This window comes from Eublepharis macularius, chromosome 11, assembly GCF_028583425.1.
Source record: "Eublepharis macularius isolate TG4126 chromosome 11, MPM_Emac_v1.0, whole genome shotgun sequence".
Taxonomy (NCBI): domain Eukaryota; kingdom Metazoa; phylum Chordata; class Lepidosauria; order Squamata; family Eublepharidae; genus Eublepharis; species Eublepharis macularius.
In genome coordinates this window covers 56,592,594-56,614,801 of record NC_072800.1, presented here as the reverse complement: position 1 = coordinate 56,614,801, position 22,208 = coordinate 56,592,594, and the positions used below count along the sequence as shown (strand labels likewise).

The following is a 22,208-nucleotide window of genomic DNA, read 5'->3' as shown; positions in this document are numbered from 1 at the left end:
ACTTAGTTATGTGAAATACATACTCAAAAAGGTTCTCTTATGCAGCAAGTGAATTGCCAACAAAAACCAAGGTGCTACGATGCCTCTTTACTGCCTTGCTGTCCAATCCTATTCTTTTGCAAAAGGTGCATCAGTAGCACATCAGCTCCTTCACTGTGACTGAAGCAGCTAATCCTGAGAAGTGCACAGAGCCAGACAGCTTTCCTCAGCTTTCCTGGAAGCCCCAAACTTTCTGCGGCAAATCTGCAATGGCCTCTAAGCTCCTATGGGACATGGAACACTAAAGCATCCTCGCTGGACTAACTCGATGCCTTTTCTTTGCTTAATCATGAATTTTCAGTCTCAGCAAAGGTCTGATGCTTACATATATAGGACAGCATTATTTCCATCTAGAGCAGGTTATGATGCTGGAATGTTACATTTGAGTAAACGCGTAACTGTTCCAAAGTTTCAAATTCAGATGATGCTTTTGGACTGACAAGTGAAATCTAATGCCCTTTTCAACAGTTATTGTGAACAGATGGCTGAAATGCCAGAATGTGTCCTGTCTGATCCAAGGTACCCCATTCCATGGCTAACCACGCAGAATCCCAAGGAATAAATTTATAGTGGTCTTTGTCTAATGGATGCTTATCCAGCCCTGGTGTGAACTGTGTCAGAAATATAATTCTTTCACCGTTACCAAAAATCCAATTAAAAAATTACAAGCAGTGGAAGGCTAAGGTAGCAAGAAAAACAAGTACAGGTGCATAATGATATATTACATTTCTGTGTTTTTAAAACCATACAGAGTATTTTAAAGCTGCATTTTTCATAATCAGTCTCTGTCCCACTTCCTACAGAATAATCTAGTAGCCCAACCCCTCTGAACCCATGCAAAGACTTTATACACCAAGGGCGTAGGGAGCAGCAGGCCACTGCATTTTTACAGGTGAGTTGCAGGAGGGTTTCTGCTTAACATGAATGGATAAGGCGGCTGAAGCAAGCCCAGCACAGCACTGGTATTTCCTGTGCAGGGGCTAGGAAAGTGGGGAAGGAGAGAGCTTTAAATACAGTCTTCTATGGAGCATTTCGGTACTTTGCCCTCTTGAGGTGGAAGGATTGTGCCATTTATGTGATGGTGCCTTGAGAAACCCTCTCTGCATCCGAGTACCTGGTGGTCCATGAAGCATGGTTATGTGATCCAGATACTGGTTCTTCAAGCGCGATGTCCTTGTACCTTGAAACAAAAGCCATAGGGCAGACCAATCAGAACACATTTTAATTCTCCCCATATCCCTTTCAAGTATTGACTATCTGTATTGTAATTACCTGGATTTTTTTCCCACAGATGACTCCGGTGTAGCCAGGACGGCAAGAGCATACATTAGGCAGTATGCATGTCCCTCCATACAGGCATTTTCGGTTGCACACAGCTGAAACATACAAATGTATGTTATATTGTTATTTTCTGTAAGCCACTCCCACTATTCTGGGCTTTTTAAATCTTGAACAAAGCTAATTTTAACCATTAAGAATCAGAGAGTGTCACTCCATTCTGAATAACTGGAATACTTTGCCTGTCTAAAATAGGCAAGATATTCCAGGTTATTTTGGCTTTACCCCTAACTGATTTTGTTGGTCATTTATAAGTTACTGGATTTCTCAATGAAACGGACAACTCATCCCTTGTATTTGAATAGGTGGTGAGAATCCCAGACAAAATGACAGGAAAATGGAAGATTTGTTTTCACTTACTGTGAAGCTTCCTTATTTGATGGTCCAGGAGTGAGGCAGTTCTTACGTCTGTTGCCATACCAAGAGGTGATAGCACACAAGAGGTCCAAGATAGTTTAGATCTTCAAACAGGAACTGGACAAGGTGAAGCCACCCATTGATCTCCTGTCTGAGGATCGCTGGCAACTAAAGTATCTTGGACCTCTTGTGTGCTATCACCTCTTGGTAGGATAACAAAGTAAGGACTTCCCCACTCCTAGGGCCACTGGAGAAATTAAGAGTGCCTGATCTTGTAGGGGTTGTTGACACTCTTAATTTTACCAGTAAAGACTAGTTCATTGTATCTCTTAATCAAAGTAATACAAGCCAGCAACAGTTACTCCAGCAGAAATATCCATTTTTACAATACAAATATTACAGCTGACTCACGTGTTTGACACTGAATTCCTTCCCATTCTGGAGGGCAATGGCAAGTACTTGGCCCAATACATTCTCCTCCATTCTTGCATTTCTGAAGACATATAGCTGCATATGACAGAAAAACATACAATAAAGGACACCTTGAATATCCCTAATTGCTCAAAATCTGATGAACAAGCAACTGATGAACGTGGAAGAGTGTGATCAAACTATATCCTTAAAATGCATTTGAAAAGATATGCCCTTGTTTAACCCACACCTTGTCTACATGTGGCTGCTCCTTGGCCTAGCTACCACTGGTTGGATGGATTCCTGAAAGAATAATGAACTAGGTAAAATTCATAGAGGAAACTGAAGAAGATGATAATTACTTTATGAATAAGCACAGGAGATTTCTAGATGGGCTTTTAAAGAGCATCAGAAGAAATTATTCAGCAGTTTTTCTCCCAATAAGCAGAGCTTTGAGTTTGGTCTGTTCTTATCATGTAATGATCCACTCTGCTAGACGTGTGATGTCTACAAGGATCATCATGCAACATATAGACTGTGATCCTAAGAGCATTTTTCTGGGAGTAAGCTCCACTGAATAAATGGGATAGAGCTGTTTAGGATTGCTCCAGTAGTGTTTACTTTGGGGTATGTGTGTAAAATCACATTACCTTAGCTGAGTTACAAAGTGTCAAACTAATAGTATTGGTATGGGAAGGTTCTATGAACATCTATCCTTAGGAGAATTACAGGCATAGAAAGTATGCTGGAAAAAAGATTAAAAGATAAGTTCCTTCCATACTGGGTGAGTGAGCAGAAGACTGATGGATGGGATTCAGTGTAAGTGATATACACTGGGATGAACTGTCCCGCCTCCTCAATCTCTACTTTTACAAGCACACTGATTGGATCTATACTGGCTATGATTAGCCATGAAAGAGACAGGGTCATGGAGAAAAGTTCACTGAAAAACATCAGCTCAGAGTGGTGTGGCACTGGGAACGGACACATTTAGGAACTTTTACAAAAAGGAGTGAAAATAAAAGTAAAGCATTAGAATTTCATGATATAAATCTAGGGGAGACCCACATTAAAATGCTACATACAATACTGGCCATGACCTATCAAAAGAGATTATGCTAGGAAAAAGACAGATCATGACTACTAACAAGATCTCAGGGCTGGACAGAGCATCTCAACAAGATTATGGCTTTAGTTTAGGGAAATTCACTATAAAGGGGAATGAACGTAAGAAAGATTTATGACACCTAGTAACAAAGCAGTTTGCAAAACCTGAGCAGAGCTGTTAATATTTGGAGGTAATTAATTCATATGGTGGCCATAGGTTGGAAGCAACTTGATGCCACATAATATAACACCCAAGTACACTGCAAGAAAATTCCTTTGCAGGTACCACCCATTGATGGACCATGTAGAGACCAGCACTAAGGGTATGTGGAACACACACTTGGCTTCTTTTTACACCTGACCAGGTTCTAACATTGTGGCATTGGATTATCTTAGCTATCAGGGAAAAGATGGGACACCCAGTACAACAGACTCAGTTTTGCCATTGCACTCCTTTAAATTTCATACAACTACAAAGCTAAGGAAAAGGTCTAATCTGATATTTTTAAAGTATCAACATGGAAGGAAGTAAATTCCCATAAATCACTGAAGAATCATTCACAGAAACATGGGGCAGCCCTCTCTGTTAAATGGATTCCTGGAAGAGGAAATACAGCTCGGAACCTATGGGCTTTCCAGCACACATCCCCCAGGATCCATTTCACCACCACCACCACTGTACAGTGGTCGTCCTTGCAGAAAAAAAGGAATTTTGAGGGAAGGTTGGGGATATGGGGTTAGAGCATGCACACTGCAGGGCTTGCTTCCCATCTTCCCCTTTCAAAGCCTCAGGCTACTCTGCTTCTTTTCAGACTCTCCCACTCTTGTCTGGCAGCTGGCTCAAACCTATGTTCTGACCTGCTACCAAGAATATCCATTATTTATAGGATTTTGGGGAGGGGTGTTATTTCAACACACTGATATTTCTGCAAGCTAAAACCCTCTCCTAGTTATACCTGGGTTTACTTTGTGTATGAGGTTGATGAAGCCTATTCTATTTTAATTTATATCAGTGGCATAAAGACTGTGGTTTTAGTATTTTCTGAAGAAGAATCTGTCTGCAAAAAGACTGTATGGAGACAAGCTGTACATGCGAGATATTGAGCTGAACACCCATGCTTAGGAAATAAGACAAAAAAGGGAAATCTACACATGCTATTTTGCAACAGAGGGTATGACCCACTTCTATCATTTAGACAGGAAAACCCTGAGGGTCACATTAAGCAGCAGAGAAAAAGATGCCCTCCGATTACAGCTGAATGTAAATTAAATGCTACTTATTGCTGTAGCTCAGCTTTTATGTACCAATTTAGCCACAGGCTTCCTTTTTATGTTCCAAGGTGCTGAGAGAAATACGTACGAGTGTTGCATCTTTTGCCCCTCCATCCTGATGGGCAAGAACAAATATTTGGGCCCACACATCTCCCTCCATTCATGCAAACTGGGTCACAGATACCTGCAACCAAAGAGCATTTAGAAATTAGTACCAAATATTAAAGCTCACACTGTTTTCCAAACATTTTGAATCAGTCTTACTTTTTTCACATCTCCTGCCAATGTAGCCATCAGGACAACTGCAAACATTATTTCTCATACAATGACCGCCGTTCTTACAAGGAGGGTTGCAGACAGCTAAAAAAGAAGAAATATAGAAATGAGGCACTGGCTCAAATCTTGTGCACTACCAGAATGTATCGTTTTCATTTCCCTCTGATAGAGTTTGAGCTGTATGCAAGGATAGGGTGGGCGAGGGTGTGTTTATGAATCTATTCTATCCTGCTTTCTACTGAAAAGGGCAACTCCAACTCCAGGCTGGCACAATAATTCCTCATCAGCAAGTTAAGTATATATTTAGTTACCTACTTCATTTACATGTCACCAATGAGGAATCAAAGTGGCTTATATTGTTCTCCTCTCTTCCATTTTATCCTCACAACAACCCTGTGAGGTAGATTAGGCTGAGAGTATGTGACTGGCCCAAGGACACCCAGCAAGCTTCCATGGCAGAGAGCTTGGGTCTCCCATATCCTTGTCCAACAACTCTAACCTTTACACATACTGCCTTCAAGAAGGATCTACATGAATGGAAGGATCCATATATACAGAAGCAGAATGGGTCTATCATGGACTTCTGGGTGAAACTCCAGCCTAGTGGCTCCTACACTTACATTCATAAGTACATGCATTCCATGGTCAAAACGGACCAGTGCATGCTCCATTCTACAAACTACCAATAAGCTTTGCCCTAAGCATCATTAGAGATACTTGTCTTATTTGTCTACCAGGGGTAAGCATAAAGGTATAGCACAGAACAGATCCTGCTAGCAAAGAGCAGACTGGTTCAGACCAGGTATTGCTGGTGAGAGTTTGCTGCCTGATTGTGAATGGGTCTATCATGCTATGAATGGGTCATTCATGCCTCTCATGCTATTCCTGAGGATCCTCTGCCCCTCAGGAACAGCATTTCTTTATGATCAGTAAACTACAGTAGCGAGGGGAGGGGGAGAGGAAAGTTGTGCTCCACTGATAGAAGTGCCTTGCACAAGTGGATAATTTAGTCTGGATCCAGTCCACAGATGAAAGCCATCCACAGGTGTTTCCTTTCTTCATTAAAAATCCATTCTACACTCACTGGCCTTTAACAGGGATGCACAAGGTAATGTTTCTATGGCCTCAGGTTCTGGCCATTCAGTGATAACCTGATTCTATAATCTGGTTTGTTTGTGCCAGTCTTAGAAGCTTGATGTGGGAAGTGCAAGGTGATTAATATAGCTTGAGGATGCAATATATATATATATATATATATATATATATATACTTGCAAATCCTTTTGGATAAGAAAGGGTGGAGCCTGAGGATATTTAATACTTCCATCTGAATCCAGTACTGTTTCTACAACAGACCACTTTACTCTGGCTACCACAAACCTGGAAAAGTTCCAGTTTCCTAGACATTAGTCAGAGCATCTTGCATCTGAAGCAATACGTTTCGCTCTGGACTTCAACACAGTCAGCTATGAACAAAAATCATGATGAGTAGCCCTACCCACAAACTCCTTTTCCAGGACAGGAATGTAAATTACTGAACATTATAAACAATGACATCTTAAGCACTATATGATTCAAACTATGCATTATTCCATCCATTTTGATTCCCTGGAAATGGGAGGGGGGCAGACATACAATCCATCATTTTTCTTGGATTGTGTCAGAAGTACCGCAAAGTTCAGAGAATGGGACTTTCCCATCTCCTACTGCAGCCCACTGAGTTCCCTGATACTCTGTTCCCAGGCTCAGGGGACCTTCTTCGAGAAGCGAAGTGGGTATCTGCAGTGGGAAGAGGAAATCTCCAAAAAATATAGTTCCTCCTTCTCTACTAAAAGAAGTTCTGTCCCACTAGTATAAAGGCTGTTATACCAGTGGAAAAGCACTTATAGTGCAGTCCTAAGAAGACTCTTATTAGGATGCAACCTTTTATTTCTAAAAATGAAAAAAAATTACCATTTTGACAATAGGCTCCAAAAAATCCATTGGGGCAAAGGCAAGTATTTGGTTTAATGCACGATCCACCATTGAGGCATACTGGGTCACACACTGCTGCAGAAGACAAGGGAGGAAAAGGTACATATAAAATTTAATTGTTAATGTATGTAAACAAAAATGTTTCATTTTTTCTGCATGCAAATACTCTTTTAAGGAGCTATAGTGAGCAAATGACAGAACTGGCATAATTTATTGAGCACTTGTTGCTTCTTTCCATCCCTGCCTGCCCAGCCAGGGCCACACTTATTTGCCTCTATGTTGCTTATTTAAACATAGGCACTGTGAGAGTTGACGTTCTATTAGCGGAACATTAACTGACAACTTTTAAAGTTCTTCATTGGAGGCCTGAATTTGGGTGCCCCACATACAGAAATAAGAAAGGTGGCTGTTGGGGAAAGGGCCCTTGCAGTGGTGGCACCTTGTATATGGAATTTGGGTGCCCCACATACAGAAATAAGAAAGGTGGCTGTTGGGGAAAGGGCCCTTGCAGTGGTGGCACCTTGTATATGGAATTTGGGTGCCCCACATACAGAAATAAGAAAGGTGGCTGTTGGGGAAAGGGCCCTTGCAGTGGTGGCACCTTGTATATGGAATTTGGGTGCCCCACATACAGAAATAAGAAAGGTGGCTGTTGGGGAAAGGGCCCTTGCAGTGGTGGCACCTTGTATATGGAATTGCCTCTTCATGTCCCACCTTAATTGTTTTTAGGAGCCAAGTAAAAAACGTTGATGTCAACCCAGGCATTAATGCTGTGTAAATTACAGTGCTGTTTGTTCTGTTGCGGGCTTCTTATATTGGCTGTGTTTTGTTATAGTTTTCTTCTGTTGCTTTGCTTTCATTTTATTTCAACTGATACTTTGTCTCAAGAAACTTCCGTTAGAAGATGGACTGAAATATTTTAAGTAGTAAACAAATAAACATACATCTTCATGTACCAGGAAAACACGCCCCCCCAATAAAAAATGCAAACAAAGCAAACCAACACCAGGAATCCTAGTAAGACTGCACAAATCTGGCCAGGTGGCACCCCTCACTTTCCAGGTGACAGGTGAAAGAGAGGAATTCAAACTTGCAGGCACAAGATGATATCAGAATAACAACAACAACATTTGGTTTATATACTGCCCTTCAGGACAACTTAACACCCATTCAGAGAGGTTTACAAACAGCTGACTGAACTCATGAATACCTGTACCATAATTATAGATAAATATCATAATCTGATCTTGAATCAATAATTTTAGTAGCTGATACTTCACAGAGCAATGCAGAACAAAGCTTTGCTAACAAAGTTCTATGGGAATCAAACCTTCTCCCCCAATTCCCCCCACCTGGTCCGCACTAGTTTAAATAAGAATTCTGGTTCTTGCACTATAGTATTATTATTGGGGATTTCATTTTGTTGATTGTTCATGCTTCTTTTTTAAATTACATATGTATGGTTTTACTGCTCAGCAATTCCCTCTGGAAGATGCTTTTTACCTGTACTACATGTGGGTCCATACCAGCCATCTCTGCACTGGCAGACATCTGGAGAAAGACATTCACCGCCATTTTCACAGTGCCTGTTGCACACCACTGTATCAAGCAAAAATTTTAAAAGGAGCTAGTATATAAAAAAGACTATCCTATTTTACAGCTGTAATGCATTCAAATAATTTCCCCAGCTTTTAAGCCCATAGTTTTTAGTAATGAGAATTGCATCATAAGGACCACAGTCATATGTTTTATAACGCCCCCGGGTTTTGTTCATTTATAAACATGTATTTTGAAAAATTTGCATGCGCTCATCTCCTGGCCTCCCTCAATTTACTCCTAGTTTAAAATTCCATTTATAGGTGGAGGGATTCTAACTGAAGCAAGTTTGTTCAGAGATTCTCAAGAGCAGGAAGTCTTCAATCACACTCTGCACAAGGGAAGAGGTGGGGGAAGAAGGGAGTAAGTGCACAAGCCCAATAATAAAATAAATTTGTGCTCATCACAAACTCTATTTTGTTTGTGATGTTTGAAAAGAATTTTGACATAGAGCAGTTACGATGACACTTCTGTGAATGAAAAAAATCTCAGAAACAGACTAGGGAATGCAGTTTCCCCCAGTACTCCTAGAATGTTAAAGGACAGCAATCTCAAGCACTTTTGTACAAACTTTTAAAAAGAGGAAACAATAATGGACCACACCATGATCAAGAACTATCATATGCAAGTAACACTCCTTTCCAAACTGGAAGATTACAAAGTTACATGGTTGTGTGTGTCAGAACTATATACACAGTCAAGCACTATGGTAGATATTGGCTAGAGTTAAAGCTACTGTAGAATATGTACGAATGTGTTTGTTTCCTATCAGTATTTAAACACCTATGTTATTCACTCCTATAATTGAGAGATTTGTAAATACATGTACCTGCTTTTCTCAAAAGAATAGGCTCAAGATGGATAATGAATATAAAAACAGTAATAAATCACAAATACACTATACATCCCCACAATGTAAACGAAAACACATTATGCCCCAAAGAAAAAACATCAACCAAGAATGAAGTTAAATTAGCACTGGGGAATATATAACTCAATGAAGAATATATTTCTAGTGCTGTTCTCTTGCCACCTATAGAAGTTGTGTGTGTGCGCATGTGTGCATGAGTGTGTGCATACATGTGTAGCCTGGGAAACACTGTGAGCTAGTCTTTTTCATGACATATTTTATCTTATTGACTTTATAATAAAATAAAGAGTAATAAATATTGAAATATTGACTAGCAAACCAAAAACAGGATTCTAAAGGCAAGGCCTTTAGAGCAAGGAAAAGGACATATACTTCAGCCAAGGAGTCCCCATTACACCTACCAATACCTTTCCTGGAGCTTGCCAAGTGTTTTTAGAAAGTGGGTGTGGCTAGGTGGGGCTTTCGCCAAGCATGGCTTCTGATTGATTATTGGAGAATTTTGGCTGTGCAGATTTTTTAAAATACTGCTTTGGCAGAAGCTGCTTCCACAGCACAAGGATCTTCACCGTCTGATGGAAGGTAAGCTTTAGCAGCCATTTTGTGGCTTGTTCTACCTCCTACAGCAGCCATTTTATGGCAGCCATTTGTTGCTGCATCCACCAATGTGTCAGAGCAACAAATGGGTCCACAGGCTCAAAAAGTTGGGGACCCCTGCTCCAGCCTAAAAACTAAACCTTTTTAGTAGATGCTTCAAGCTCTTGGATATACTTTAAATATCTAAGACCAGTCTAACTGGCCAAGATGCTACAATCAGCTACACTTCATTTTGCCTAACCAAAGGAGGAGTTCAGTCAAGCAATAACAAGGGTCATTGTCTAATTGCTGTTCTCTTATTTACTTGCTGCAGATTTTTCAAGAAGTGTTGTGTACCTCATTGTACCATGTTGCCTTGTTCCTCCAATTCTCACATTTCTATACACTTACTTGTTTCACATCGTGGACCTACAAAACCATATGGGCAAGTGCAAAGGTTTTTTGGTAGACACGTCCCTCCATGTTGGCAAGGTGGATCACAATGTGCTGCAGATGCAAAATTAGGCGATTCAAGAAATCATCTTCAAAACTTCATTAAACGCAATAGATTTTTTAAAAAACAAAAGATAAAAGACAGATCTCTTCAGTTCATTCAGTGCAAAGGATCTGAAACAGTTATCTTTTAAAAGAAATGATGGCAGCTGCTTCTTGGAATATTGGACACAAAGAAAATCAAATTCTATCCAATATTTTAACAAAGCTCAAACAGAAGTATGGATCTAAATGGGCACAGCTCTAATGACATCAACAGTAACAACAATATCAACAACTGTGGACTGCATTGCACAGGATGCCATCAAGCCAAGGTGGGCACAACTGCAGCTTTAGGATAACAAAGCTCAATGTAAGGAATTCAGTGCGGGCCTGAACTGGGGCACCCAGCCATCAAGCGACAGAATCCAGTACTATCAACACTGTACTCCTATGAAGCTCTATACTCAGACCTTGCTCCTTAGCCCAAGCAACTTGTTTCTTGGGTGAGACTTTTAATTACAGTGCCATCTTAAGCAGAGTTACAGGCTTCTAAGGCCATTGACTTCGATAAGAAGGCTGTAACTCTGCTTAGGATGGCAGTGTAAAGATCTTACCTCCATTCCTTGATTGTTACTTGGGAACCTGAACTCAACTCCTGCCTGGTTTTGACTGTATTTGCTTCTGATTCAGAGGAATCGATAGCTCTCTCTCTCCTGCTCCCCCACACCCCAGTCCCACAGCTTATCATTTGAAGTCTGACCTTTGTTGAAGTCTGACACTCTTTAGGCTTCCAGATCTAATTCAAGCTTTATGGGAGCTTTGCGATCATTATGTGGTTGGCTTGGCATACAAAGCAGGGCATTTTCAGTGGTGGCCCAGAGTTTATGGAACTCTGTAGCCCAGAAAGCTAGCCATGCTCCTAACTTCAGTTTGCCTAAAATCTCTTTTGTTCTGTTCCACTCTTAAGAGTTTTGTATCTTAACCATATTGCCTGCTTCTTGCGTTTTATTATTTCACTCTTCGTGTTTATTTCCTCTCCTCCACTGTATCCTCCCAACAACCCAGTGAGGTATACGGAGAGTGTGTGACTGGCCCACAGTTACCCAGCAAGCTTCTGTGGCAAAATGGGGTTTTGAACCTGGAAGTCCTCCAGAGCCTAGTCTGATACTGGAACCTTCCTTTCCAGGCAGATTCACAGTTAAACAGTTTTTAAAATGTTGTTCTAAGTTTTTTTGGGGGGACCCTATGTAGGTAGAAAGGCAGCACACAAATGCTACAAATAAATAAATAAATAAATAAAATACCCACAGCCACTCTTGTTTTATTGTATGTTTTTAAAGTCTTCATTTATTTATTGTTAACTTGATTTATATTGTTAATCACCTTGAGGACTGATTTTATTCAGCGGAAGGGCTGAATACAAATGTTCTCAAATAAATAAAAATATTTTTCACACTGTTTTTGTGTACTTGGGAAAATCACTGACAGTTTCTCTGGATCAATATTCACAGGAAATCAATACGCATTTAGAGTCAGCTGGGAATGTTAAAGAAGATGTCCGGTTACCTTCCTCACAGATGTAACCACTGAACCCTGGGACACATTCACATACATTAGGCTTGACACATTTCCCATTGTTTTTGCAGTCCGGTTGACAAAGAGCTGTATAAAACAAACAGTAGATATATGAAAAAGGGTAATTTTAATAATTTAGTGCATTTCTAAACTACCTTTTGACCAAACATGGTCCTCTGGATAGATATCAGTGGCAGAACATGAATGATACTTACCAGCCTGACAACCATGGCCCAAGTAACCAGATTTGCATCGGCAGGTATTGGGTGCCACGCATTTCATGTTTTTACCACATGGATGCCTGCATATTGCTATATAGGCGTTAGGGAAGAGGGAAATGAAGTCAGTGGACAAGCTGAAATTTACTGTAGCGTGCTATTTTTCAGTATATATGGTACAGAATCAGCTAAAAGTCTTGCCCTTGTACAAACACATAGACATATTTTAAACTAGTTTGTGCATTTGAAAGGAGTGTGTAGTTCAAGATACCCTACCACTGTCTAGAACAGCAGTTCCCAGACTTTCATATCTTACATCCCACTCATCACTCTATCAAAGAACCTGTATCCCATCATGAAAGAAACAAAAATCCCACTTTTTCCAAGATTGACATTTATGTTTAAAAGTATTCTGCTATATTTATCATTTACATTTAAGTTTTAAGAATATAAACAATTGCAGAAACATAATGGATAATTCTAGGCAGGAAGGCTCGGCAAGGAGTGGCACACCAAAGACACTTGCTGGTGGGCAGGAGGAGCAGGGAATTCAGATAAACATCTGGAGTTACTACTAGCATGCCAAAAAGATCACAGATGGATAATGGCTAAGAGCAATAGATGGATAATCCAGGATCAGCAGGCAACATCATATCACATTTGCAGGTGGACATGGTGTCTTAGGGCCAAGCTACAAGTGACGAATGACACTTGAACGGCAAGTGGATTGAGTGGAGGGCAAGTGAACAGGGAGAAATACACTTGCCATTCAAGTGTCATTCGTCACTTGTAGCTTGGCCCTTAGAGAGAATGAATTTTTAGGAATTGTTATGAAAATCCTGTGTCCCACCTAGACTACTTTTGCATCCCACTGCTGGTATACATACCACCGGTTAAGAACCATGGAACCAATTGAAGATTTGAAACCATTTTGTTTCTGGGTACTCCACAATATGTGGGGAACATTGAATGTTTAATTAGGAAGGCCACAGGACACAACTGGCAGGCAAAATGTTATAAACAGGAGATTGATTGCCCTTTGCTGAGGCCATTTGTGTAATTACTATATTGTTGACAGGACTGAACACATTTAGTGTTTCTGCACCTCTCTCCTGTCTTGCCATGAATATTCTCTTCATTCAAACATAACTCATAAGAATTTTTGGACAGAGTAGTAACTGCCCTAAAGTGCTATACATTTAGTGTGAATATTGATCCTCAAAAAGTGTGGGTTATTTTCTAAAGCAAACACTTGTATAGATGGTTATTTATGGCATTACAATGATGTTTGATATTTTTTATCAGGCCCCATCCATTCTTCACCTTACATGACAGACCATAGGAGGATTGTGCTACTCTCAGCTCTCTGCTGGTAAAATGGGACTCATAGCAACCTACTTCTTAGGAGTATCCACAGAATGAGACACCTTAGAGCTACCCTGAAGTTGGCTCATAATAATCAACAAAAATCTCAAATACTCTCAATAATTTCAGATTATTACAACAGGACTACATGATCATTCTTTGAGAGCAATCACACACCTGCAATGGGCCCATTTCTGAACTGTATCATGAAAGCTAAGTATAAACACGTAATTATTGACGACAAACATATTATTCTAAGTATCCTTACCTCTACAATTGATACCATCTCCAAAATAGCCAAAAGGGCAACGACCACACTTGAAGCTCCCCTCTTCATTTGATTCACAAGGAACACCAGGAAAACAGGGTGAATCTGCACAGGTTAGTAACTGTGGGACTGGCATTGCATCTTTTTTTTTACCTGTCCTGGGACCTTTGGGTGTCATAGCAAATATCTCAAAGGTGGACTGTAAAATGTTGTCCTTATCGTGCTTTCCAAATTGGCTTTGAAACTTGCCATCATTTTTGCCTTCAGCTTCTTTGTTTTCTAGCAATGTCCCATTGATCACGTTCACTTTGCTACTCAGCATTATGCTGGCCCCTAAGGGAGAATAAGGTCTCACCACCTGCGCTGGTATCTTTGTCATCCTCTCAGGAGATACTACATTGTTCCTAAATGACACATTAGGCACAGAGTTGGACACAGAGCTTTTGTCTGTGTTACCAGAACGGATGTTTGCAGTACTGACATCAAATGAGTAATCAAGGAATCCATTTCTGACAGGCTTTCTAAAAGCTGTTCTCTGTGAAACTAACAACTCTGAAGGTATAGTTGTCTGAGCTACAGATGATGGAGTGCTCTTGGCTATTTCTGTGGGAATAAAACGTTCAGGAACATCTGCAGGATTAGAAGGAAAGTTTGCGGTATTTGGAACCTCCATAGTGGAATGTTGCAGGAAGCCTGCCAAGCCCCAGAGAAGACAGAAAAACAGCGTTATTATGAGATCCACACTCTGAAGGAAATACTCTTAAATTGGTAAAAGTAGTAGCCTTCTGTATTTACCAGAAATCTTTCAGGCCTAATTTGATGAATGTACTAGAAATACATGCTTTAGGTTAACTCTGAATGAAAGCTCCCAGAGCTACTTAGCTAGCACCATTCTCTAGAGGCAGAAGACTGACATGGTCGTCCTAACAAGTGATCCAAGAAACTGCGTGGGTTCACTGTGGCTGCAATCCAAAAAACATTTACTAGGGAGTAAGCCCCAATGAGCTCGACAGAGCTTACTTCTGAATAAACAAGCTGAGGAATCACCGATTATTATTTTATTTTCTAGAAAGAGGTATATGAATGATTTCACATGCACACAAAATACAAATGAATGCAAACCAAGTATGTACATCTTCTACATGGAACAATTTGAAATACACAGTCTAAGAAAAAAATTCAAAAGAAAAACAACTAAATCCTGTTATCCACTTACTATTTTATAATTAACAAATTCAACAACTTGGGTGCCCACTATTTTCAGGCTAATATATTGACAGTGCAATCCTAAGAAGAGTTACTCATGTCTAAGTCCATTGAAATCAATGGACTTAGACTGGAATAACTCTTCTTAGGATTGCACTGTGAGTTCACTTTAAATATAAATTAACTTTACCTTAGTTGAAATTTGCATGTTAATTTAATTGCAAGTGAAAATATTTATTTAAACATTTGTATGCTACCTTTCTATCCAAAATAGGATTCCAAATGCGGTGAACATTAAAACACGAATAAACTATTAAAAATTTTTTTTTGCTATTTTAAATCTGAAAATTTTAAAAACCATGCCTATGTTAATATAAAATCTTGTTTCTTCTGTCTCTTTTCTATCTTTTTTTGGCATCAAAGTTTCTCCATCACTATTCATTCCCATATAACATGCGGCAATATTTTTAGGAGTGCTGTGGAAGAAGCATGCTGTTTGTCAGAGGCAACCAAGGATTCCTTGTAATGTCACAAATTAAACCACAGTACATTTTGCACCATGTGAGACATACCCCAGCTGCTTGGGTCAGGCCCAAGAGCTAATAGCACACGACATGGAAACTAGGGAATCCGATTTGTTCGCCATTAACAGAAGCTGCCAAAGTTGCACAGCAGTGCAAACTCATATGGAAGCAGCTGTGGTGCCAAGAGAATGGGAAAAATGCAAGAGGCATGGCTGATAAGGCACAGTTACAATTTTATACGTTATTCCCAATGTATTTCTGCTGCCTTCCCCATTAGGGAATCTATTCAGCAGATAAGCCCTAAATTACATCTTCTTCTAATACACAATATATAGAGAAACACTGTATCCGAATATGAGTAGCTAGTTATTGAATGAATTTCTATGCTGAAGGCAGATGAAACATGGTCAGAATAACCTATTAAACAGTAATTGCAACTTGTTGATCTTGCACCTTTCTTTTTATTACTGTTCCCCACCCCCACTTTTTATTTAGCAAGAACAAAGAACTGCAATGAAACTACCATGAGCATGATGATTTTTCACAAATATGCCCGGTAAGTCATTGCCATTTGGGTCACCAGTCCCATACCCGCAACATCATAGCCACCACATTTTTGTCATTACCCTTCTCTGTTTATTTCTAGCTAATGCAGCTGGACAGTTCCCATTTTTACTGGTTTCGTTTATGGGAGTACACTTGGACATCACTCCATCCATTAAGAGTACCGCATGGGAAACGGTTCTGAAAGAGAAGTCAGCCAGCAGTTTCTAGTAACAGCACAATGGACAATTAAGGACTATTTCTGGTCTCTTAGCAACAAACAAATGGTGCAAAGAAACTGATAAAAAAGCAGCTATCTGGGCAAGATGACCTCAGCTAAATTAAGAACTGATCTTTGTATAGGAACAGTGAAGTACACTGTAAATGGAAGAAACCTGGATGCTCAAGGAACAGTCACTGGTTATTTCTTAGTTATGTCATGGACAACATGACAGGACTGTCTTTAGCAGCCTCACATCCTGGCGGTAAAAAAAGTTAATTTTAACAAATTGTTTAATAAATTGCCTTTTGCGACTCTAAATCTAATGAGTTGCATAAACTGACTTACTACCGAACATATGAAAGACTGGATTTTCCTCCCCTACTGTCAAAAACATTCAATGTTTTAGAGCCTTCTGAGAATATGGACAAACCCCAAGAAAGGATTCTCCACCCAAGCAAAAAAGCGACATATGCCCAATATCCCTCTATCATTGTCTTCTGCCAGCTGGCAAAGGCTGCTGTTTCATTTGGCATACCCCAGTATACTCTTAGTGGCCTCCTCTCTTTCTTTTCCCTGGTTATGTTTGTTTGTACAACTATATGTTTTATTGCACTTTAAATGCTGTTTTAAAGGTCCTGCTGTCAATGTTCACTGCCTTGGAGACCCTATTAGGGTGGAAAGCTGGCATATAAATGTTTTAAATAAATAAAATTATATTAGCTTTGCTAAAAATAACATATTCTCTCTCTAGAAAAGTGCTCAGTATAATCCAATTTTCCCTCCTCCTTTCATCTTAAGAAAGGTATATGAATAACATAAACCTGGGATCTTTACTTGCCAGAGATATTTTCATCAGTAGGGGCACCAATAACTGTGTATCCTTGATCGATATGCTCATCTTTTTTGCTGTACACATCTTCAGGAATCAAAGAACGAGAAGGAACTTCACTTGTTGATTTGATTTCTTCAGCTATGACAATACATTTAAAGAAGGGTCAGTATACAATGGACAACTTACTGAGAGTCTAGTTGTCAAATTAAAAACTGTTGGGACTTTTGGAATACATCTTACCTTCCGGATGACAATGTTCAAATTTCCAGGGATTATATAGACAATATTGCTTTCTAACTAGCAGGAAAGATCCTTCAGCTATGTAGGGTTTTCAACTGGCCTGGAGAAAAAAAAATCCTGTTTCTTTACTGGAGGCTCAAAGTGTAGAAATGGCCAGTTGAAGCTTTTTGTGGCATGCAGGTAAATAACATAATCTGGTAACTAAAATCACATTAAGTGTTTATTAAAAGGGCAGGACATTTTTCTTCTGGCCAGTTGGCAGCCCTACAACTCCCACTAGTGCGCAAAGGAAATGAAAATACTGTCATTGAAGCCCATAATTGGAGAAAATGCTGTTATGGGGAAACTATTATGAACAAAGAACTGTTTTCCAGTATTTCTTGGAAAACATTTATTCCCTCTCTTAGTAAGATTTTCTTATAAGAGCAACTCCAAGAGTTGGAGGCAAGGGGATGGACAGCAGGATTTACACACATCCCCACCGCCCAGCAGCTTGTTCACTTACACACTTTCTAGTCTCTCTTACGCTGTTTCATCCACTGAAAACATTATCTTATGCATGACAGTCTTGCTACAGCATTTCTATTCTCACTCTCTCTAGGCCTTCTCCTACTTTCTCTACTTCTCCCTTATACTGCAATCCTAAGAAGCATCAATGGGCATAGAAGGCTGTAAGCACAGGATTGCACTTAAGACTCCTTTCAGGGGTACTAGCCAATTCTCTCTCCCTTCCCTCAGGCAATGGTCTCTATCAGTTAAATAGAGGAAACAGGGATATGCCACCACCCAAACTATAAGGAACCAGAAGGAGATGCTATCAAATCATTTTTTATTAAAACAGTCATTTTGCCTGTTAGCTATTGGTTGCTCTGTGCAACCCATGTGAGATGATGTCATTCTTTGTAATGACTTTTCCTTTGGATCTGTGCAGGTGACACAAAAATAGCAACAGCAACACCCAATACCAGCTAGCACATCTTCCATAAAATATCTTCTCTTCATTTCTTGTTTCATGCTCTTGCTTTGGGGAAATTAGCAGCTGGACATCGGCTGGCTTCCAAAGAGCTACGTTAAGTGTGTACAATGGCTTGGATATGTCTAGTGCAAAACTCTTAATTACATGCAAGATTACTACAGTCTTATAAAAGAGGGGAAAAAACTCTTATGTTTTTACCATAGCATACTTTCCCATCTCCATAAAGCCCTTCTGGGCATGGGCCACAATAATAGGAGTCAACAGTGTTGAAGCAAACGACACCAGGGAAGCAGGGACTTGATGTGCACTCATCAGTATCTCCTTGGCAATGCCTGCCTAAACAAAAATAAAGACATTCAGGAAACGGAGCCATTGCAAATTTCTGATTTTACCCCATGCAAAAAGCTCAAGGAAGAAAATACAGCAAATATCTTCAACGGCCTTATGTTCCAAGACATTGTCTTATGGAGAAGGAGCCTTGGGCTTTTTAGCTGATGGTAACCCTGGGTATGCTGACAAAGAAAAATTGTGTTTCCTGCGGCATGTTATACATACAAAAATATTAATGCTGATTTCCTCTAAGCAACAAACTCCATACATAACCTTTGAAATTCTGCCCTCTTCCTGACTGGTTTTAATTTGGGTGAGCATATGTGAAGATATTAACAGTTTTAAAGAAAAGATTTGTTTTACTTAGGAAAATATCACAGTAACTGCACCCTGAAATCATGCATGTAATTGGACAACTGCTGTGTAAATTTAGAATACAGAATAATTCACCCTGCAGTCCAGGTGTACATTCGCAGCGGAACTTATTTATTCCATCGAAACATCTGCTGAGGCCACAAGGACTGGAGGCGCAGTCATCAATGTTCACTTGACAAAGGTCACCCTCAAACCCTGGCAAACAGACACAAAGGTATTCCCCACTTCCAGGGGGGAAACTGACATTTGTCACACAGGACCCACCATTTAAACAGTCGCATGGTTTCACGGTGACCTACAAAACACATCCAGTAAACACAGAAGGTTATCATCCAAGAACTAGAAATTACATTTGTAATGGACTTATTGCTGCATTGAAGGGCTGGGAAAATAACCCAGCAACAGATACTACCTCTATTATTCCTCCGGCTTCAGCATTGCAGTCATCTGTCACAGTAAAAGTAAATTTGTGAGTGTTTTTAGACACTGCCTTCCATATCAAGAGTCCAGCAGGAGAAAGATTGGCACCTGGGGCCCCAGAATCTAGCGAAAAGGCGATGGCAGAGCCTTCCGGGTCTGTGGCCATGAACTGATATACGAAGTCCTCCCCATAAAACGTCTGCAGCCTTTCTTGTAGATTTTGAATTACAGGAGGTTGGTTGTCTGAAACAAAGGGTGGCAGTGTGCTGAGAAATATGAAAAAATGGCTGCAGTTGAGAAGAATATTCACATGTTAGGGACCCAATCCCAAGTGGGTGTTGCCTGAATGAAGTGCTTTACTTTATCCAGTATAAACACAATAGTATTGCATGAGCTACTGTATTGAGGACCACTGTTGGGGCAGGAGGCAAAACCTAGCAACCCAGTCCAGTCCAGGCCAACAAGGACAACATGAGGACTGTAAATTCCTGCAAAAAGAGCTCTTCCACTTCATTTGTTATTGAGATATTCATACACCACTTTTCTTCCCAATGGGGACACAAAGCAACTTACAACATTGTCATTCCTTCCTCCATTTTATTGTCACAACAACCTTGTGAGTTAGGGTAGGCTGAGAGAAAGCGACTGGCCCAAGTTCATCCAGGGAGCTTCTATAGCAGAGGGGGGATTTGAACCAAAGTCTCCTAGACCATAGTCCAGCCACTACATCATGCTGGCTCCCTACAAAAGACTAGCTCACTCTCTTCCTTCTGGCCTGCTCTAGACTGATTTCAGCTAGTGACACCTGTTGGGTTTTACTATGTTCAGTGATTAATATTGATGATTTCACTGACTCTCCCTTTTTTATTCTAGTAATCATAATGGTAACTTGTTTTGTCATTAGAGATTGTGGAAGCTTTTGGCTGAGAGGAAGGATAAAAATCTTAAAATAAATGCTCACCCAAAGGAAAGAAAATGAACTGGCCTATTGGATCTTTCTTTAATAAAAAAGGCCACCTGTTCTATTTCAGGACAAATGAACTGTTTGTGGTGGTTCATCGATGATCGTAAATACAATAAACTTACAAAGTACCACAAATACACACAACCTGATGATTTAGGTAAAGTGCATGACTCAAAGTGTGATCCTAAGTTAAATCAAACCCTTCTAAGTCTGTTAAAGTCAATAGGCTTTGAAGGGTGTTAACTCTGCTTAAACTGGCACTCTCAATAAGCCTATTCATTTCAGAAGCATACATGGCAGAGCAAAACAGCACAAGAAAAATAATGAACTGATGATGAACTCCCACAACAACAACAACAACTGCGCTTATATACAGATTAGTGCCTCGCTGAGAGTGGTGAACAAGTCAAGTGTTATTATTATCCCCACAATCCAGCTGGGGAGCTGGGGCTGAGAGGAGTGGCTTACCCAAGGCCATCTACTGAGCTCATGGCATTAGTGGGATTCGAACCAGTAGAGTGCTGATTCACAGCCAAACCACTTAACCACTGTGCTACAGCAGCCAAAGAAGGAATGAAAAGCCAAAGGAAATGCCAAAGAATGAAAAGCTCTGTTATAAGATGCTTGATGGTGTATTTTACCCAAAGTTTGTCCTCATTTCTCAGCTATTAGCAATCATGCTCTGGTTGAGGTCCAATCCAAACTTGCTGGACCGATACTGGCCCTTATGGTGCTATACACTGTGAAACATAAAATGGAGACAAGTGGCTTCTGACACCCAGGAACATACTCTGTAGAGCACCACTTGGACTGCAGCTCCCAGTTTTTTGCCCACTGCATGTCCCCAACTCTTTGGAGATGTGAGTCTCCCCTTTACTTCTTACGCCATTTACACTGCAGACAATGGCAAGAAGATGGAAAATGTACTTGCTACGAAAATGTGGAAAATACAAACTGTTAGATACAGATTATCTGAATAAATAAGCCTCATTTTTAACAGGCACTTACTTTCTGCAATTGACCATGTTAACTTTGACACTTCAGGTCTGCAGAGTAAGCAGGGGCTCAGAGGATTCGTGTCACCTTCGGCATAACAAAGTCCATCTATGGTGCATGTTTTCTCCTTAGCAAAAACAATAGCATTATTCATTAAGTTACTGGAAGCCTTTTCTGCATACACAAATATGAATGTATTTACATATAATAAATAGTTAAAGAGTCTGCTGGCCACTCTAGTTTCATCTGTCCAAAACATAGATAGTTCATACAAACTGCATAATAATTGACAACAAACACCAACTTCAAAAACATCTTCTGCAAAATCTTTGTTAAGCATTCTCTTTTCTCTCATACACAGGAGAATTACCTCCTCTAAAATGATGCCTGCTCTGATACATATATGCACCATGATTTTTTTTTAAAAAGGTCATGTTTATAACTTCAAATGTATGTTTGATCCATAAGCAAACTTATGGAGATTTAATCAAATAATTAATTGAGCCATCTATTTATGTTCTAGCACCAATCTGGTTGTAAATACTTAGAAAGAAGAATAAGAAAGAAGCACTTGCCTTTAACATGCACAATCCATCCATCTGAGGATTGCATAACTGACAAGCTCCATCAAATAAAGTCACCATTTTAGGGTTGCTATACGTGAGTCCATCATTAGAAATCTGTTTGGACATACAACAACGATTCCGTAAGAAAGCGTGCAATATAGGACAATAGTGTGGTATTTTACAAATATGAATATTAACATAGGAACTGGATCAGTGTTCCAACTAGTCCAGCAAACTGTTTTACACAGCAGCCAAACCAGTTGTCCTGGAGGACTAAAA

General features: G+C 39.9%; 1 protein-coding gene across 1 annotated transcript in view; it reads right to left on the bottom strand.

The window, feature by feature from the left end:
• Positions 1 to 1,281: 1,281 nt before the first annotated feature.
• The window catches only part of VWDE (von Willebrand factor D and EGF domains), a 60,320-nt gene continuing 39,393 nt past the window's right edge, over positions 1,282 to 22,208 (bottom strand). Inside the window, 16 exon segments of the mRNA XM_054990942.1 lie at positions 1,282 to 1,415; positions 2,146 to 2,241; positions 4,613 to 4,708; positions 4,789 to 4,884; positions 6,753 to 6,848; positions 8,277 to 8,372; positions 10,225 to 10,320; positions 11,875 to 11,970; positions 12,099 to 12,194; positions 13,735 to 14,427; positions 17,069 to 17,200; positions 18,477 to 18,614; positions 19,059 to 19,278; positions 19,396 to 19,646; positions 21,376 to 21,490; positions 21,939 to 22,043. Of these exon segments, the coding sequence (XP_054846917.1) occupies positions 1,282 to 1,415; positions 2,146 to 2,241; positions 4,613 to 4,708; positions 4,789 to 4,884; positions 6,753 to 6,848; positions 8,277 to 8,372; positions 10,225 to 10,320; positions 11,875 to 11,970; positions 12,099 to 12,194; positions 13,735 to 14,427; positions 17,069 to 17,200; positions 18,477 to 18,614; positions 19,059 to 19,278; positions 19,396 to 19,646; positions 21,376 to 21,490; positions 21,939 to 22,043 (2,556 nt within the window).